We start from the raw sequence: 17,002 nt of genomic DNA on the forward strand, positions 1-17,002 counted from the left end.
CAAAATAGTGCTGTATTTAAGTAGAGTAACAGACGGGAAAAAAATGGAATACCAGCCCAAAATGCCCAAACTTGGAGCACGCAGATATATGAGGCCTGTCAGGGAAATACCACACTGCCAAATATGTGGCCTGTATTTTTTATTTTTTTAATGAAAAATAGTGCTGTATATACAGTGCCTTGCGAAACTATTCGGCCCCCTGGAACGTTTCAACCTTTTCCCACATATCATGCTTCAAACATAAAGATACAAAATGTAAATTTTTGGTTTAGAATCAACAACAAGTGGAACACAATTGTGAAGTTGAACAAAATTTATTGGTTATTTTAAATTTTTGTGAAAATTCAAAAACTGAAAAGTGGGGTGTGCAATATTATTCGGCCCCTTTTACTTTCAGTGCAGCAAACTCACTCCAGAAGTTCATTGTGGATCTCTGAATGATCCAATGTTGTCCTAAATGCCCAATGATGATAAATATAATCCACCTGTGTGTAATCAAGTCTTCGTATAAATGCACCTGCTCTTTGATAGTCTCAGGGGTCTGTTTGAAGCACAGAGAGCATCATGAAGACCAAGGAACACAACAGGCAGGTCCGTGATACTGTTGTGGAGAAGTTTAAAGCCGGATTTGGATACAAAATGATTTCCAAAACTTTAAACATCCCAAGGAGCACTGTGCAAGCGATCATATTGAAATGGAAGGAGTATCATTCCACTGCAAACCTCCCAAACCCGGCCGTCCCTCTAAACTTTCATCTCAAACAAGGAGAAGACTGATCAGAGATGCAGCCAAGAGGCCCATAATCACTCTGGATGAACTGCAGAGATCTACAGCTGAGGTGGGACAGTCTGTCCATAGGACAACAATCAGTCGTACACTGCACAAATCTGGCCTTTATGGAAGAGTGGCAAGAAGAAAGCCATTTCTCAAAGATATCCATGAAAAGTGTCGTTTTAGAGTTTGCAACAAGCCACCTGGGAGACACAGCAAACATGTGGAAGAAGGTGCTCTAGTTAGATTAAACCAAAATCAAACGTTTTGGCAACAATGTCAAACGATATGTTTGGCGTAAAGGCAACACAGCTCATCACCCTGAACACACCATCCCCACTGTCAAACATGGTGGTGGCAGCATCATGGTTTGGGCCTTCTTTTCTTCAGCAGGGACAGGGAAGATGGTTAAAATTGATGGGAGGATTGATGGAGCCAAATACAGGACCATTCTTGAAGAAAACCTGTTGGAGTCTGCAAAAGACCTGAGAATGGGACGTAGAATTGTCATTCAACAAGACAATGATCCCAAACAAAGCAAAATCAACAATGGAATGGTTCACAAATGAACATATCCAGGTGTCAGAATGGCCAAGTCAAAGTCCAGACCTCAATCCAATTGAGAAGCTGTGGAAAGAGCTGAAAACTGCTGTTCACAAACGTTCTCCATCAAACCTCACTGAGCTCAAGCTGTTTGCCAAGGAACAATGGGCAAGAATTTCAGTCTCTCAATGTACAAAACTGAGAGAGACATACGCCAAGCGTCTTGCAGCTGTAATCATAGCAAAAGGTGGTGCAACAAAGTATTAATTAAAAGGGGCCGAATAATATTGCACGCCCCACTTTTCAGTTTTTGAATTTCCATAAAAAATGTAAAATGATCAATAAATTTGGTGTCTTTATGTTTGAAGCATGATATGTGGGAAAAGATTGAAAAGTTCCAGGGGGCTGAATACTTTTGCAAGGCATTGTAACTAGAGTAACAGACAGCAAAAAAATGGAATACCGGCCGAAAATGTCCAAATTTTTAGCACACGATGTATGAGGCGTGTCACAGATATACCACACTGTAAAATATGCGGCCTGTATGTATTTTTTGGGGGTTCAGCAAAATGGTGTCAAGAAATTGTGTAAGACACTCAAGAAAACTTCTACTCTACCGTACCACAAAAAAATGAAAGATTTTTCTGCTCATTCATAAGTGATTTTTGTGACCCCTTTAAAATTGCTGGATTTTCACCCTGTGCTAGGAAAAGAATCTGGCTGTATTGTGCAGTGTCAAAAATCAAATGGAGAAAAAAAAGGGCTCTGGATTGTTTTGCAATAAAATAATCTCTATTAACCTGGCCAAAAATGTTTTCCTAACCAATTATACCTGGGGCTAGGTATATACGGTCAATATATGCTATAGGTAGCAGCAGCAGCAGCAGACAATAATAGAATGGACCCTCTTGATGTATGCAATGATATCTATATATACACATACAGTGCCTGCAAGTCTTGCACTGATATGTATAGAGCGACGTACACTCCCCTGCCTACCTAACACTGCAACCTATATACTCCAGAATTAGTCCTTAAAAGGACTGTTGGTTTAGCTGGATTTGAGTGGCTTAGAATGATAGACCCCACACTGACTATGAAATCCCCAAATCTAATCCTATCTCAGCAGCAGCTCTCCCTACACTGTCTGCTTCTTGAGCTGAATGCGCTGAGCAGGGCGGCGTCCGGTCTCTTATACCCCTGATGATGCTGTCCGGCCAGCCAATCACTGCAAGACCACAACAAAGATGGCTTCGGCATTACAGTGCCTGGCAGACAATCCCTGCATGTTGACTGAATCTCTAAAGACCGCCAAAAATGCAGGGTGGAGACCCGAGTTCCCGCCGAGTAATCCCGGAAATGCTCGGTGCTTGCCAAGTACAGTGATACTCGGGCGAGTAACGAGTAGTGGCGAGCACGTTCGCTCATCACTAATAATTGTATATATCGTATTGCTTTGTTCCCATTTTGTAACATCTTTGTATATTTGATTTAAACATTGCCTACCTTTCCGGGTTAAATATGTAAAATGTAATAGTTCTGTTCCTTTTGCTCTGTAAACTGCAACCCTGAAGCCATAAGTTAGCTGTAACAGGTGTCCAATAGGCCTGTATGAACGATTGGTGGTGGCTTTTGTTATTGTGGATTTGGCAGTGACCGTACCAGGGTACATATGTATATTCCATGTGTTTTGAATCAGAACTGTACATACCATATGCTTACTGTGAGTTTCCCAATAACCGGCCTAGTAACTAGTAGTGGAAGCAGTCGCAGCTTCATTCATCACTCGTTAGTCAATTGTGTATTTGTCCTGACAATTGGAGGCAGCAGAGGTGCGTTCTCTGACAAATTGGTGGCAGCGGTGGGATCTGCTTGATTCCCCATGCTGTTATCACTGACAAATTGGTGGGATCAGTGTGATCTCTCCAATGTTCTCCCTCACAAAGTGGTGGCAGTGGTGGGATGTCACAAATTATTAGTGAGCTGGGGTGAGCAATCATTCCTGTCACTAAAAACCTGCATGGTCCCTGGGAGGATTCTGTACAGAGTTTTGAGGGTTGGACTCAATACTGCTATTATTGCTGACAAGTTGGTGGCAGTGGAGAGATCTGTGTGATCTCCCTGGGGTTCTCCCTGACAGTCGATAAAACAATAAGAAAGTTATGGCTCTTTGAAAATAGATAGGAAAAAATGTCTGTATCCACAAAAATGAAAATTGTCTGCTTCCTGAAGGGGTTAAGTATTCACCCAATACACATAGCAAGACGTGCATAGCTTACATATTTCAGGCATTTCATAGAATGCAGAACAGCTGGTCAAAAGTTTGTACACGAATACAAAAAAAAGAATCCAACTTCTAAGCATAAAATTAAAAACCTTTATTTAGAAAAAAATATAAAAAACAAAAGGTAGCATTACTGCAAACATCAGGTGCGGATGCAATTTGATTTAGCAAGTATAGAAAAAAATATTGAGAGAACCGAGCACGTTTCAAACACTAAGAAGTGTTCTTAGACTCAGTATCGCACAGAATGACAACAAGAAGTAGATTTTAAAGGATACACCTTTAGTTGATGTCAGATCTAAATGGATATCATATATCGTATCATACAGATATAACGTCCTAATGAGGCTAATATATTAGGAGACTACTGCACAAGTTGTCCCATGAGGAAATAAAGTGCAAATGCATGAAAATCTTAATGCAAAGCATAAAGATATGAAAGGATGCAGAACTACATAGTTTAAATATAAAGTGCATGTATGATCATATGGCTTACATATGGTGAGAGACCTGGACCCAAGCCTGCCTCCTCAACGCGTGTTTCGCCATTCTTCGTCAGATGTTGTCCACATTTAAAATGGCCTTTTGTGGAAAGCCAATTGTGTTCATTAGACTTTTGTTGCGGACAGTATAGACTGGGCGATAAAACAGTTCCAATTGTGGGAGCACGTCTAGAGACTACTCTGATACCATTTTGTAATATAGAATCCATGGATTGATCATCTCTCAAAATATGAAATTACGATGTACAATGTTAGAGATGGATTTGAAATAAGTGTTATAAGTAAGAACCAGAGTTGGTTTCTGTTGTAAAGAAATATTTGTACTATATGGCTTTGTTCGCATTACATCTTGCCTGGTTTTACTTTCAGTATTTTAGAGGCACGTTTCAAAGATCATCTGGGATTATGTCTGTTGCTCAATCGTTCAACTAACTGTGATTCATTATAAAAGCGAACGGGATCACTGAAATTTATTTTTGCTTTGAGTATTTCACTGACAGGAATAGTCTAAGTAGTATGTGGAGAGTGAACACTGTGCATGTAAATGTAATGATGGGTAAGCCATGTTTGCCACTGAGGCGTAAGTTCAGAAAATAAATTATTTTGTGGTGAGAAAAAACAGTGAATTTGAGATTATATGAATTGTTATTTAAATAATCCAAAAAAGATGGTATCAGGGAAACATGACTGCCCCAGACAACCAATATGTCGTCTATATATCTTATATACCATTTAATGGAATTGTAGAAACGACATGGGCAGACATCTTAACCCATTACCAACCGACGATACACCTTTTAACGGCGGCAGTAGTCTTATTCCTCAACGCCGCTTTTTAACGGCTCTGAGAAATAAGTGTAAAGCGCCCTTCAGCTGCGGAAAATCTTTGGGATCTTGGCTACCGGGGGTAGCTGAGATCCCAGAGAATATGATTTGGGTTGGTTTTTACCATCTCCAGTCACGTGATTGCCGTTATACACCGAATAACGGCGATCACAAAAAAAAGTCTGATTTTCCATTCATTTCTCTCTCCTCTGATATAATCTAGCATATCAGAGGAGAGAGAAATGAGCACCCCCCATACCTGCACCATCCCAGGACCCTCCTGCTCCATTCCCTGGCCCTCCACTTTATCTTCCTGCAAACAAATGGTGGGTGCATGCGGCAACAATAGGAGATTTCTCCTATTAGTTCATTTTGTCTCTGTGATAGACCGTATCACAGTGATCAAAGTAAAAAAAAAGTAGTAAATCAAACCCTCCTTTGTCACCCCCTTAGTTAGATAAAAATAATAAAATTAAAAAATTGAAATTTGTCCATTCTTTGCAGTTAGGGTTAGGGTTGGGGCTATGGTTAGGGTTGGGTTTAGAGCTGTGGTTAGGGTTATGTTAGGGTTAGGGTTGGGACTAGGGTTTGGGTTGGAGCTAGGGTTGGGGCTACAGTTAGGGTTGGGGCTAGGGTTGTGTTGGCGTTACGGTTGTGTTGGGGTTAGAGTTGTGTTGGGGTTAGGTTATGGTTGTGTTTTGGGGTTACAGTTGTATTGGGGCTACAGTTGTGTTGAGGATTAGGGTTTTGGTGTTGGATTTAGGGTTATGATGTTGGGGGTTAGGGTTGTGTATTGGTTAGAGTTGGGGTTAAGTTTGGAGTTAGGGTTTTGGTTAGGGTTGTGTTGGGGTTAGGCTTGTGGATAGGGTTGGGATTAGGGTTAGGGGTGCTGCAGTTAGGGTTGTGGTTAGGGCTGTGTAAGGGTTGGAGTTAGAATTGGGGGGTTTCCATGGTTTAGGCACATCAGGGGCTCTCCAAACACGACATGGTGCCCGCCATCGATTCCAGCCAAATTTTGCATTCAAAATGTCAAACGGTGCTCCATCCCTTATGAGCCCTGCCATGCACCCAAACAGTGGCTTCCCTCCACATGCAGGGTATCAGCGTACTCAGGAGAAATTGCACAACAAAGTATGTCTTCCATTTTCTCCTGATACCCTTGTGAAAATACAAAAGTTTGGGTCTACAGTAAATTTTTTCCTTCCACATTGCTTTAGTTCTCATGAAGCACCTGAAGGGTTAATAAACTTCTTGAATGTGGTTTTGCACACCTTCAGGGGTGCAGTTTTTAGAATGGTGTCACTTTTGTGTATTTTCTGTCATTTTGACCCCCCGCCAAAGTCACTTCAAATGTGAGGTGGTCCCTAAAAAAATGGTTTTGTACATTTTGTTGGGAAAATGAGAAACCACTGGTCAACTTTTAACCCTTATAATGTCCTAGCAAAAAAATATGTTTCCAAAATTGTGCTGATGTAAAGTAGAGGGAGATGTTGTTTATCAACTATTTTGCGTGACATGACTCTCTGATTTAAGGGCACAAAAATTAAAAGTTTGAAAATAGCAAAATGTTCTAAATTTTTGCCACATTTCCATTTTTTTCATAAACAAATGCAAGTCATTGTTAGGGCTAGTGGAATGCACCAAGTATAGATAGGTAGCTACAAGGTGCATACACAGCCCGGGGTCCACTGTGCAGAAAGCTCTGCTGCAAAGTATAACGGATAACCTCTGAGCTCACACGTGGGTTAAGCTTCACCCTGTGTGAACTGGTAGCAATCTCTGTTGACTCACAGAGTCGCGCTGTACACAAAACTATTACCCTAACTAAGGGTTGTGCTTGCTCTGCAACTCTTCTGTGCTAACCGCACACATGAAGGAACCAGATGCTAAGCCAAGGCTAATTGCCCCCACTGATGCTAGCTGCCTGCCTGAGTGTACAGCCCCAAAGCTACAGCCTCACACCACATATGAATAGAGTGGTATAGTATCCACTGGCATAAGCCAAACACATTTGATACTAGTGCATGGCCGTGCGGCCATGCAAACCTTTTATAGTTGCAGCTCTACAGGACCTTCCTGGTGGACCAATAGGAGCTGCAACAGGGCCTGAGCGTGTGACCCCCGACCTCCAATGAGAGGACCTCCCGTGAGCATGCTCAGTGCGTGAAAAGCAGGACTTAGTCCCAGAACAGCCTGATTGCCGCTGACCAGTGCGGGCTACAAGGGCAGAGCCTGGAAAGGCAACAGTAACCATTCGCACAGTATCAGACTGAGACAGACGCTGGGACTGACGTCTCCGCTGAGCAGGCTTCACTGCGGCTGGAGGAGAATGGGAGACTGCAGCAGACATGGTTTGAGATTCCCCCTGTGCAGCAGTGGGAACTCGACACCTAACAGTCATGTCGAAGAAATTTTTATTCAAATTGTGAATAACAAATGGAAAATCTGGGGCTCTGTAAAAACAAAACCACGATCAGGTAGACCAACAAAAATATCGTCCACAACTGCCAGGAAAATTGTTTGGGATTCAAAGAAAAACCCACAAATAACATCAGCTAAAAAATAGGACTCTCTAAAAACTACACAAATGCCACAAAGTATCTCGCCTACAATATGCAAAAAAGCACAAAGACAAGCCTCAAAACTTCTGGTAATTTGGAGTGATGAGACCAAAATTGAACTTTTTGGCCATAACCATAGCCGTTACATTTGGAGAGAGGTCAACAAGGCCTATGATGAAAAGAACACCATTCCTACTGTAAAGTACGGAGGTGGATCGCTGATGTTTTGCGCATATGTGAGCTACAAAGGCACAGGAAAATTGGTTAAAGTTGAAGGAAAGATTAATGCAGCACATTATCAGCAAATACTGGAGGCAAACTTGCACTCATCAGCCCGGAAGCTGCGTATGGGACGTTTTTGGACTTTCCAACATGACAACGATCCAAAACACAAGGCTAAATCGACCTGTCATTGGCTACAGCAGATCAAAGTGAAGGTTCTGGAGTGGCAATCTCATTCTCCTGATCTCAGTATATTGAGCCACTCTGGGGAGATCTCAAGCCCGCAGTTCATGCTAGAGCCCAGGAATGTACAGGAACTGGAGGCTTTTTGCCAAGAAGAGTAGGCAGCTTTACCATCTGAGAAAATAAAGAACCTCATCCACAACTAGCACAAAAGACTTCAAGCTGTCATTGATGTTAGAGGGGGCAATGCACGGTATTAAGAAATGGGGTATGTGAACTTTTTATCAGAGTCATTTGGATGTTTTGGGTTGTCATTTTGATTTAAAAAGAGAAAACACACTAGTTTGACAATAAATGGCTTCATCCAACCACTAACCATGAGTGGAGAAAAGGTTTTGGTGTTATCATTCATATTCTCTGAAAAAAGGCCAAGAAAGCAAAAATTCTGCCAGGGTATGTAAGCTTTTTTTTGAGCCAACTGTATGCTCTGGCTCAATTTTTTTTGGTTTTGTGTTAGTTTTTTGTTCTTTGTACTTTGGGCTGTTCATTCTATTTCTACAGCTTTCATGGGCAAGTATCTTAACAGTCAGGACTCAGGTCCTGCTCTGCCCTTATCTATTTTTATGTCTGCTGACACATAGTGAGGTGACCTACAAGAGTAAGGTACCATCCCGTTTAGGGTACATCATGTCATGGTAGGAACTTTTGAGATCAAAACAGTGTTAACCCCTTCCTAACATGCGCCATATATGTACGGTGCTGCAGGAGCTGCAGTCCTGCAAACCACTATACAGATACTGCATGATGATCGCCCGTGCTCACGTCGAGAACTGCCGCAATCAAATGTGGGTGGCAGTTCTATATGGGAGCACCGCCCATGATTGGTGCTAGTGCCTATCAAGGGCATTATCCTCTCTGATGCCACTGTCAATAGTGACAGCGATATAGATGGGCATCACAGAGGGACTTACCTCTTTGTTACCATCGCCACAACGATTTGGGCCTATGGTTTTCATGGTGATTCTGGGCCAAAAGATGGCTGCATCTTGGGAAAAGGTAAAAAAGAAGTTTTTTAAAAAAATTTAAAAATATAAAAAATAAATCACAAAATAAAGACCAAAAATAATTTAAAATATTAATCCAATAAACACATTTATTTATGTAAATTTTGATTGCGTTGTGCCAATGGTTTTCATGGTGACCCTGGACCGAAAGATGGCAGCTGAGTAACCCAGGGACAGTGCTTGCAAGACACTGATCTGATGCCCTGCAATACAAAAGCACTGCAGAGTATTAGATCACAAATCAGGGCAGGAGAAGTTGATGTCCCACCCTGGAACAAGGTAAAAAGGTTAAAAAAAATGTAAAAATATTTTTTTTAAATCACAAAATAAAGAACAAAAACAATGAAAAAATATTAATCCAATAAATACATTTGTTTATGTAAAAAGCAAAAAAAACCCCAAAAAATAAAGTATACATATTTGTTATCTCCGTGTCCGTAATGACCTGACCCATAAAACTGTCCCACTAGTTAACCCTTACATGAATACCATAAAAAATGTGCCAAAAATCTATGCTTTTTCATCATACTGCTCAACAAAAAGTTGAATAAAACACAATAAAAAAGGCAAATGTAAATAAAAATAGTATAGCTGAAAACGTAATGTTGTCCCTCAAAAAATAAACCACCATACAGCTCCAGCGACACAAAAATAAAAAATTTATAGCTATTGGAATACAGCGATAAAAAAACAATTATTTTTTATATAACATTTTTGTGGGAAAAATGTTTCATTTTCATGGCTCAATGATATAAAATTCTGTAAAGCACCCTTGGGTTCAAGGAGCTCACCAAGCCTCTAGATAACTTTCTTGACTGGCGTAGTTTCCAAAATTGGGTAATTTGTATGGAGTTTATACTGTTTTGGCACATCAAGGGCTCTGCAATCACGGCACGGTAGCTATCTACTTCAGCCAATTTTGTGTTCCAAAAGTCAATTGGCATTCCTTCCCTTCCGTGCCCTGCTGTGCTCCCAAACAATAGTTTTCCCCCACATATGGTGTATCTGCATACTCAGGAGAAATTGCAAAACAAATTGTATGGTCAATTTTCTCCTGTTACCCTTGTGAAAATAATAAATAAATGGGACTAAAATTAAATTTTGTGAAAAAAAGTTAAATGTTCATTTTTTTCCTTGCACAGTGCATTAATTTCTGTGAAGCACCTGAATGGTTAATAAGTATCTTGAATGTCGTTTTGTGGACTTTGCAGAGTACAGTTTTCAGAATTATGTCACTTTTGGCTATTGTCTATCATATAGACCCCTCCAAAATCACTTCACATACGATGTGGTCCCTAAAAATATAGTCTTGCAAATTTTTTTACTAAAAATGAGAAACTGCTTTAACGGGAACCTGTTAGCAGGACTGTGCACAGTAACCTACACACAGTGTCAGGTCGGAGCTGTTATATGGAATAAAAGGATACCTTGGTTGATTAAATCCGTCTTGTGGCTGTTTCTTAATCTTTTTTTTCAGTTTTGTGTTAATGAGATTTGGGCTTTGGAGTGAAGGGGTTAAGTAAGTACCCTATGTTATAGACGTTGTTGTAATATTATTATTTACTTACTTACTTACTACAGGGTATTTGCTCATTATGTTTTTGTCTTAGGTCCAGGTAGTTGACTAGTCCATTATGTCAATAATTCCAACAGTGAGTTGGTATCACACACACACAGCGGCATGATTAACATTGTAGTGTGTGCAGGGTGAAAGGAAGGGGTAGGCTAATAAACCACTAATAATACCTCATAACGGTAGATTCTGCTGTCATGTTCCCTTTAAGTATAGTACCCATCTCATTGTTATAGCATTACACAACTTGACAAGTTCACACCAGGACATTACCATGTTCTTTTCAATTTAAAAGTGTTTATAGCAAATCTCTAAATATATAGTTTGCCCTTGAACAACCAGCCTTTTTCCAAAAATTGCACCTCTGCCTACTTCTCTTCTTCCCATTTGATTAAACCTTTTAATTTTTCTGGTTTAGAGATGGAAGCTGAATGAAATTCTTAAGATTGTTTTTTGATCCCATTCTTTTCTATAAGCGGATGCTGCTTATCTTTCCATTGACCTTTAGCGGTTAGTGTGCACAAGTACACGGAACAAGTGAGGCTTTCCTCTGAGCTCTACATCCTGCTCAATGTGAAACTATTATCTGTGGGACAAATATTATTTTTCTCATGAATTTGTTTCATTTTTAAGCAATGTGTCGATACTATAATGTTTATATACCATGTCTCATCCAAGGAAAACGCCACATTTGGTACTTATTGACCATGAAGTTTATTGACAGCACATCAGCATCTATTTCAGCTTAATTTAATTTAAGTGGTTCTCTTGGACCTATACAATAGACCCCCAATAGAATAAATGAGAGCAAAGGTCATGGACTATGCACACAAAACTTTCCCATTGAAATCAATGAGTCATCCGCAGACATCAGTTTCCTCTGTTCATGTCTTTGCTGTACAGTAAATGTGAACTATTGTTCACCTAGGAGCAGCACTAACAAGATAGTCACCCCAAACCCATAGAAAGAAAATAAATAACAATCTACAAAATATTTAAAGAACTTGCGTTACTGTTTTTTTAGTTTTGATTAGTGCAAATAGCTTAGATGATACATTCCCTTTAAATCCTAACTACATACCGGACTGTCCTCTCCATTGAAGTTAGCCTGTGATGACTTGGAACATTTACCCTAAAATTGCTCATTTTATTTATTATCAATTAGGAAGTGTTAATTTGTCAATCATCACATCCGGACAGACAGTATTAATCTAATTTTAAAATTTTATATAAAATCATGCATTATATTTTATGTAGGTTCTAGGTCTATGATTTTTTATGCCCCTTTTCCTTGCTGTTTAGCGCAATAGTATCAGTTTATTCACTTATTTATTACCATAGAGGTTGTTGCACAGGACCGGCTTCTATACCCAGCATCCAGCCAGCCTTATCCCCATTTTTGAGAGCTAATGTTCTATATCTATACCTATTTCAAGTATAATTTTTCAATATGCTTTGTTAGAGATCTGGGAAGTATTGACTTAGGGAATAATCAGTAATATCAAAATTACAATTGATACTTTGCCAAAACCATCCATTTACATCAAATTCTTATCAAACATTTTAAACTGACATGTAAACATTTACAATATAGCCATAATGTATGAGCAGTCAAGACTTGTGAACCTCCCTACACATGTATCAGATAGTAACTGCTCTACATTTCTAATAGGAAACAAATGTAACAACATTTCGTACATCTTTTACCCCTTTTTTTAGGATCCCTAGCAACTCAGAAAAAGTCAAATCTCTAATTTTTCTATGACTTTTTTTAAAATAACAGAAGCAACATGACATGCAGCAAAAAAATAAAATACTCTTCAGCACATGCTCTGTTTATTAGATCCATTGATGAGATGATCCAAAAACATGGTAGAAGATGTCATTCTGACAAAGTGCGCATTACTGTAATGGCAGAGATGCTCAAAGCAAAATAATCCTTAGGTTCTGAAGAAATGATATTTTCTTTAAAACTGTCATCTATCTAAATCATCCATCCATCTATCTATCTATATCCACCCATCTATCTATCTATTGTGGGAAAGCAAAGATTTCGATTATTATAGAAATTATTCATTTAATAAAATTTATATAGTAGTTTCTTAAAACTGCAATGATGCAATTTCTAAAGCATCCAAATCTTACAGACATAAAATTGGATGATTCTGCAATACTTACGATTTACATCCATCCCCAGCCAGTTCTTACATTTTTTCCATTGTTCAGTTGTTGGAAGCACATGTATCCATGTCCCAGGTCCATTTATATAGTAAAAGAGAGAACTAGTTCAGAAGAAGACAGTGGGGTGGTAAATTTGGAAAAAAGATCTTATTTATGGAAAAGATTGTAACATTGTAACTCCCAATATAAAGAATTAAAAAATACAATAATGATGACAGCAACAACAGGTAAGAGATGAACAAAAGTGAAGAAATGTGTCAGGGTCTCAGTCTAATAAGACACTAAGTAAACTCAGTCCCAAATCCTTGCCAAGCAACAGAACTCTCCACATCCTGTTGTTCTGAAAGATATCAGGGCATTGGGCAAAATGAGACTGTGGTCCTATGTGTGACAGAGAACAGATCTCAAAGACATTCCGGCTGTCATGAGACTGGGGGAGGAACAAAAGGAGGAAAGAAGGCCATCTTCCACATTTTCTGTATCAATTTCTGTTTTATTCTATAGCACACAATGTTCTTCCTGATGCAGGTGTAGCAAGATACAATTGTCACCATACAAGAAGCAATTTAGCATCCAAACAAATTATTGTCTTTATTAAGAACCATATATTGGGAACTTAAATCCGTTTCTTTTCCACAAATTTTAACAAGGAATGACATTTTGTGTTCAGACTTGAAGCATATGAACAGCTAAAATAATTTGTATATGTCAATGTTTAGAAATATAGTCCAGCTCACCATGATTTGCATTTAGAAATGCTGCATCAAGGCGTGGGAAATGCAAAATGAAGAGAAATCCAGTTCCAAGAACAGTAAATATTTTATTCACAAAAATGCTTCAGGGACATACAGAGTAAAGGATACAGGTTACAGAGCACCCATCAATGCGTTTCAGGTGTCTGCTCACCCTTGAAGGGAACCTGTCACCCCCAAAATGGAAGATGAGCTAAGCCCACCAGCATCAGGGGCTTATCTACAGCATTCTGTAATGCTGTAGATAAGCCCCTGATGTATCCTGAAAGATGAGAAAAAGAGGTTAGATTATACTCACCCAGGGGCGGTCCTGGTCCGGTCCGATGGGTGTTGCGGTCCGGTCCGACACCTCCCATCTTCTTACGATGTCGTCCTCTGATTGTCTTCACTCTGCGGCGCTGTTGAGGGCAGAACAAAGTACTGCAGCGCTGGGCCTCTCTGACCTTTCCCGGCGCCTGCGCACTGCAGTACTTTGCTCTGCCCTCAACAGGGCAGACAGAGTACACCTGCGCTGGAGCCGCAGCGTGAAGACAAGAAGAGGACGTGATCGCAAGAAGATGGGAGGCCCCGGACCGGACCGCGACTGTTGTGAATTAGACTTTTTGGCTCCCTCTTGTGGTTACTAGTGATATGACTCTGGGATTGTCTTTCCTCAGTTTGGCACCCACCTGGGTCGTTAGTCCAGGGGTGTTGCTATATAAACTTCCTGGATCCTTAGTCCAGTGCCTGGCATCGTTGTATTCAGATCCTTTCTGTTTGCTCCTGTCTGCTGGTCCTGGTTCGTGCAAAATTAAGCTAAGTCTTGCTTCTTTGTTTTTTGGTTATTTGCTTTGCTTTTATTTTTGTCCAGCTTGTACTAAATGTGATTCCTGACTTTGCTGGAAGCTCTAGGGGGCTGGTGTTCTCCCCCCGGGCCGTTAGACGGTTCGGGGGGTTCTTGAATATCCAGCGTGGATATTTTGATAGGGTTTTTGCTGACCATATAAGTCATCTTACTATATTCTGCTATTAGCTAGTGGGCCTCTCTTTGCTAAATACCTAGCTCATTCTTACGTTTGTCTTTTCCTCTTACCTCACCGTTATTATTTGTTGGGGGCTTGTATCCAACTTTTGGGGTCTTTTCTCTGGAGGCAAGAAAGGTCTTTCTTTTCCCTTCTAGGGTTAGTTAGTTCTCCGGCTGGCGCGAGACGTCTAGAACCAACGTAGGCACGTTCCCCGGCTGCTGCTATTTGTGGTGCTAGGATTAGATATATGGTCAGCTCAGTTACCACTGCCCTATGAGCTGTTTTTTTGTGTTTGCAGACTTAGTAATTATTTCTGAGACCCTCTGCCATTGGGGTCATAACAGTATGCCAGGCCAACATTGAATGTTTAATGCATTGCAGAAGTGGGATAATAAGAAAGGAAATTCTGAGTTTTTTTTTTTTTTCCTCTCTTCCTCCCCTTTACCTCTGAGTGGCTTGTGCTTGCTGCAGACATGAATGTCCAGACCTTGATTACAAGTGTAGACCAGCTTGCTGCTCGTGTGCAGGGCATACAAGATTTTGTTACCAGTAGTCCAATGTCTGAACCTAAAATACCTATTCCTGAACTGTTTTCTGGAGACCGATTTAAGTTTAGGAATTTCAGGAATAATTGTAAATTGTTTCTATCTCTGAGACCCCGTTCATCTGGAGATTCAGCTCAGCAAGTTAAAATTGTTATCTCTTTTTTACGGGGCGACCCTCAGGATTGGGCTTTCTCGCTAGCGCCAGGAGATCCGGCATTGGCAAATATTGCTGCGTTTTTTCTGGCGCTCGGATTGCTTTACGAGGAACCCAATCTTGAAGTTCAGGCAGAAAAAGCCTTGCTGGCTATTTCTCAGGGCCAGGATGAAGCTGAAGTGTATTGCCAAAAATTTCGGAAATGGTCCGTGCTTACTTAGTGGAATGAGTGTGCTCTGGCCGCAAATTTCAGAAATGGCCTTTCTGAAGCCATTAAGAATGTGATGGTGGGTTTCCCCATTCCTACAAGTCTGAATGATTCCATGGCGCTGGCTATTCAAATTGACTGGCGTTTGCGGGAGCGCAAAACCGCTAATCCTCTGGTGGTGTTGTCTGAACAAACACCTGATTTAATGCAATGTGATAGAATTCAGACTAGAAATGAGCGGAAAAATCATAGACGTCAGAATGGGTTGTGTTTTTACTGTGGTGATTCTACACATGTTATATCAGCATGCTCTAAACGCCTAACAAGGGTTGTTAGTCCTGTCGCCATTGGTAATTTGCAACCTAAATTTATTTTGTCTGTGACTTTAATTTGCTCATTGTCTTCTTACCCTGTTATGGCGTTTGTGGATTCAGGTGCTGCCCTGAGTCTTATGGATCTGTCATTTGCCAAGCGCTGTGGTTTTGTTCTTGAACCGTTGGTAAATCCTATTCCTCTTAGAGGTATTGATGCTACGCCATTGGCGGAAAATAAACCGCAGTTTTGGACACAGGTAACCATGTGCATGACTCCTGAACATCGGGAGGTGATTCGTTTTCTTGTTCTGCATAAAATGCATGATTTGGTCGTTTTGGGTCTGCCATGGTTACAGACCCACAATCCAGTCTTGGATTGGAAGGCAATGTCTGTGTCAAGTTGGGGCTGTCAGGGAATTCATGCTGATTCCCCGCCGGTGTCTATTGCTTCCTCTACTCCTTCGGAAGTTCCTGAGTATTTGTCTGATTATCAGGATGTATTCAGCGAGTCCAGGTCCAGTGCTCTGCCTCCTCATAGGGACTGTGACTGCGCCATAGATTTGATTCCAGGTAGTAAATTTCCTAAGGGAAGACTATTTAATCTGTCTGTACCTGAGCATGCCGCAATGCGTTCGTATATCAAGGAGTCTCTGGAGAAGGGGCATATCCGTCCATCCTCTTCCCCTCTTGGTGCGGGATTCTTTTTTGTGGCCAAGAAGGACGGATCTTTGAGACCTTGTATTGACTATCGGCTTCTGAATAAAATCACTGTTAAATTTCAGTATCCTTTGCCTCTGTTGTCGGACTTGTTTGCCCGGATTAAAGGTGCCAAGTGGTTCACCAAGATAGATCTTCGTGGTGCGTACAACCTTGTGCGCATTAAGCAAGGAGATGAATGGAAGACAGCATTTAATACGCCCGAAGGTCATTTTGAGTACTTGGTGATGCCTTTTGGGCTCTCTAATGCTCCCTCAGTGTTTCAGTCCTTTATGCATGATATTTTCCGGAAGTATCTGGATAAATTTATGATTGTTTATCTGGATGATATTCTGGTTTTCTCTGAAGATTGGGACTCACATGTGGAGCAGGTCAGGATGGTGTTTCAGGTTTTGCGTGAGAATGCTTTGTTTGTTAAGGGCTCAAAGTGTCTCTTTGGAGTACAGAAGGTTCCCTGTTATGGTTCTCAATGGCAAGAGAACATAGCCCCGCAAACATAAGAACTAGCTCTTGGAAGGATGGAAACTAAACTGACCATGAACTAAACCTGCCGCACAACTAACAGTAGCCGGGTAGCGTAGCCTGCGTTTTTATCCC

At 40.6% G+C, this 17,002-nt stretch overlaps 1 protein-coding gene across 2 annotated transcripts in view; it reads right to left on the reverse strand.

Annotated features, from left to right (window-relative positions):
- The window catches only part of THPO (thrombopoietin), a 72,329-nt gene extending 59,287 nt beyond the window's left edge, over positions 1–13,042 (reverse strand). For both annotated transcript variants that reach the window (XM_077292906.1, XM_077292905.1), the window contains exon 1: positions 12,709–13,042. In XM_077292906.1, coding sequence (XP_077149021.1) covers positions 12,709–12,721 — 13 coding nt within the window. In that variant the 5' untranslated portion in view covers positions 12,722–13,042. The remainder of the gene's footprint in view (positions 1–12,708) is intronic.
- Positions 13,043–17,002: the final 3,960 nt, after the last annotated feature.

This window comes from Ranitomeya variabilis, chromosome 2 (genome assembly GCF_051348905.1).
Source record: "Ranitomeya variabilis isolate aRanVar5 chromosome 2, aRanVar5.hap1, whole genome shotgun sequence".
NCBI lineage: Eukaryota > Metazoa > Chordata > Amphibia > Anura > Dendrobatidae > Ranitomeya > Ranitomeya variabilis.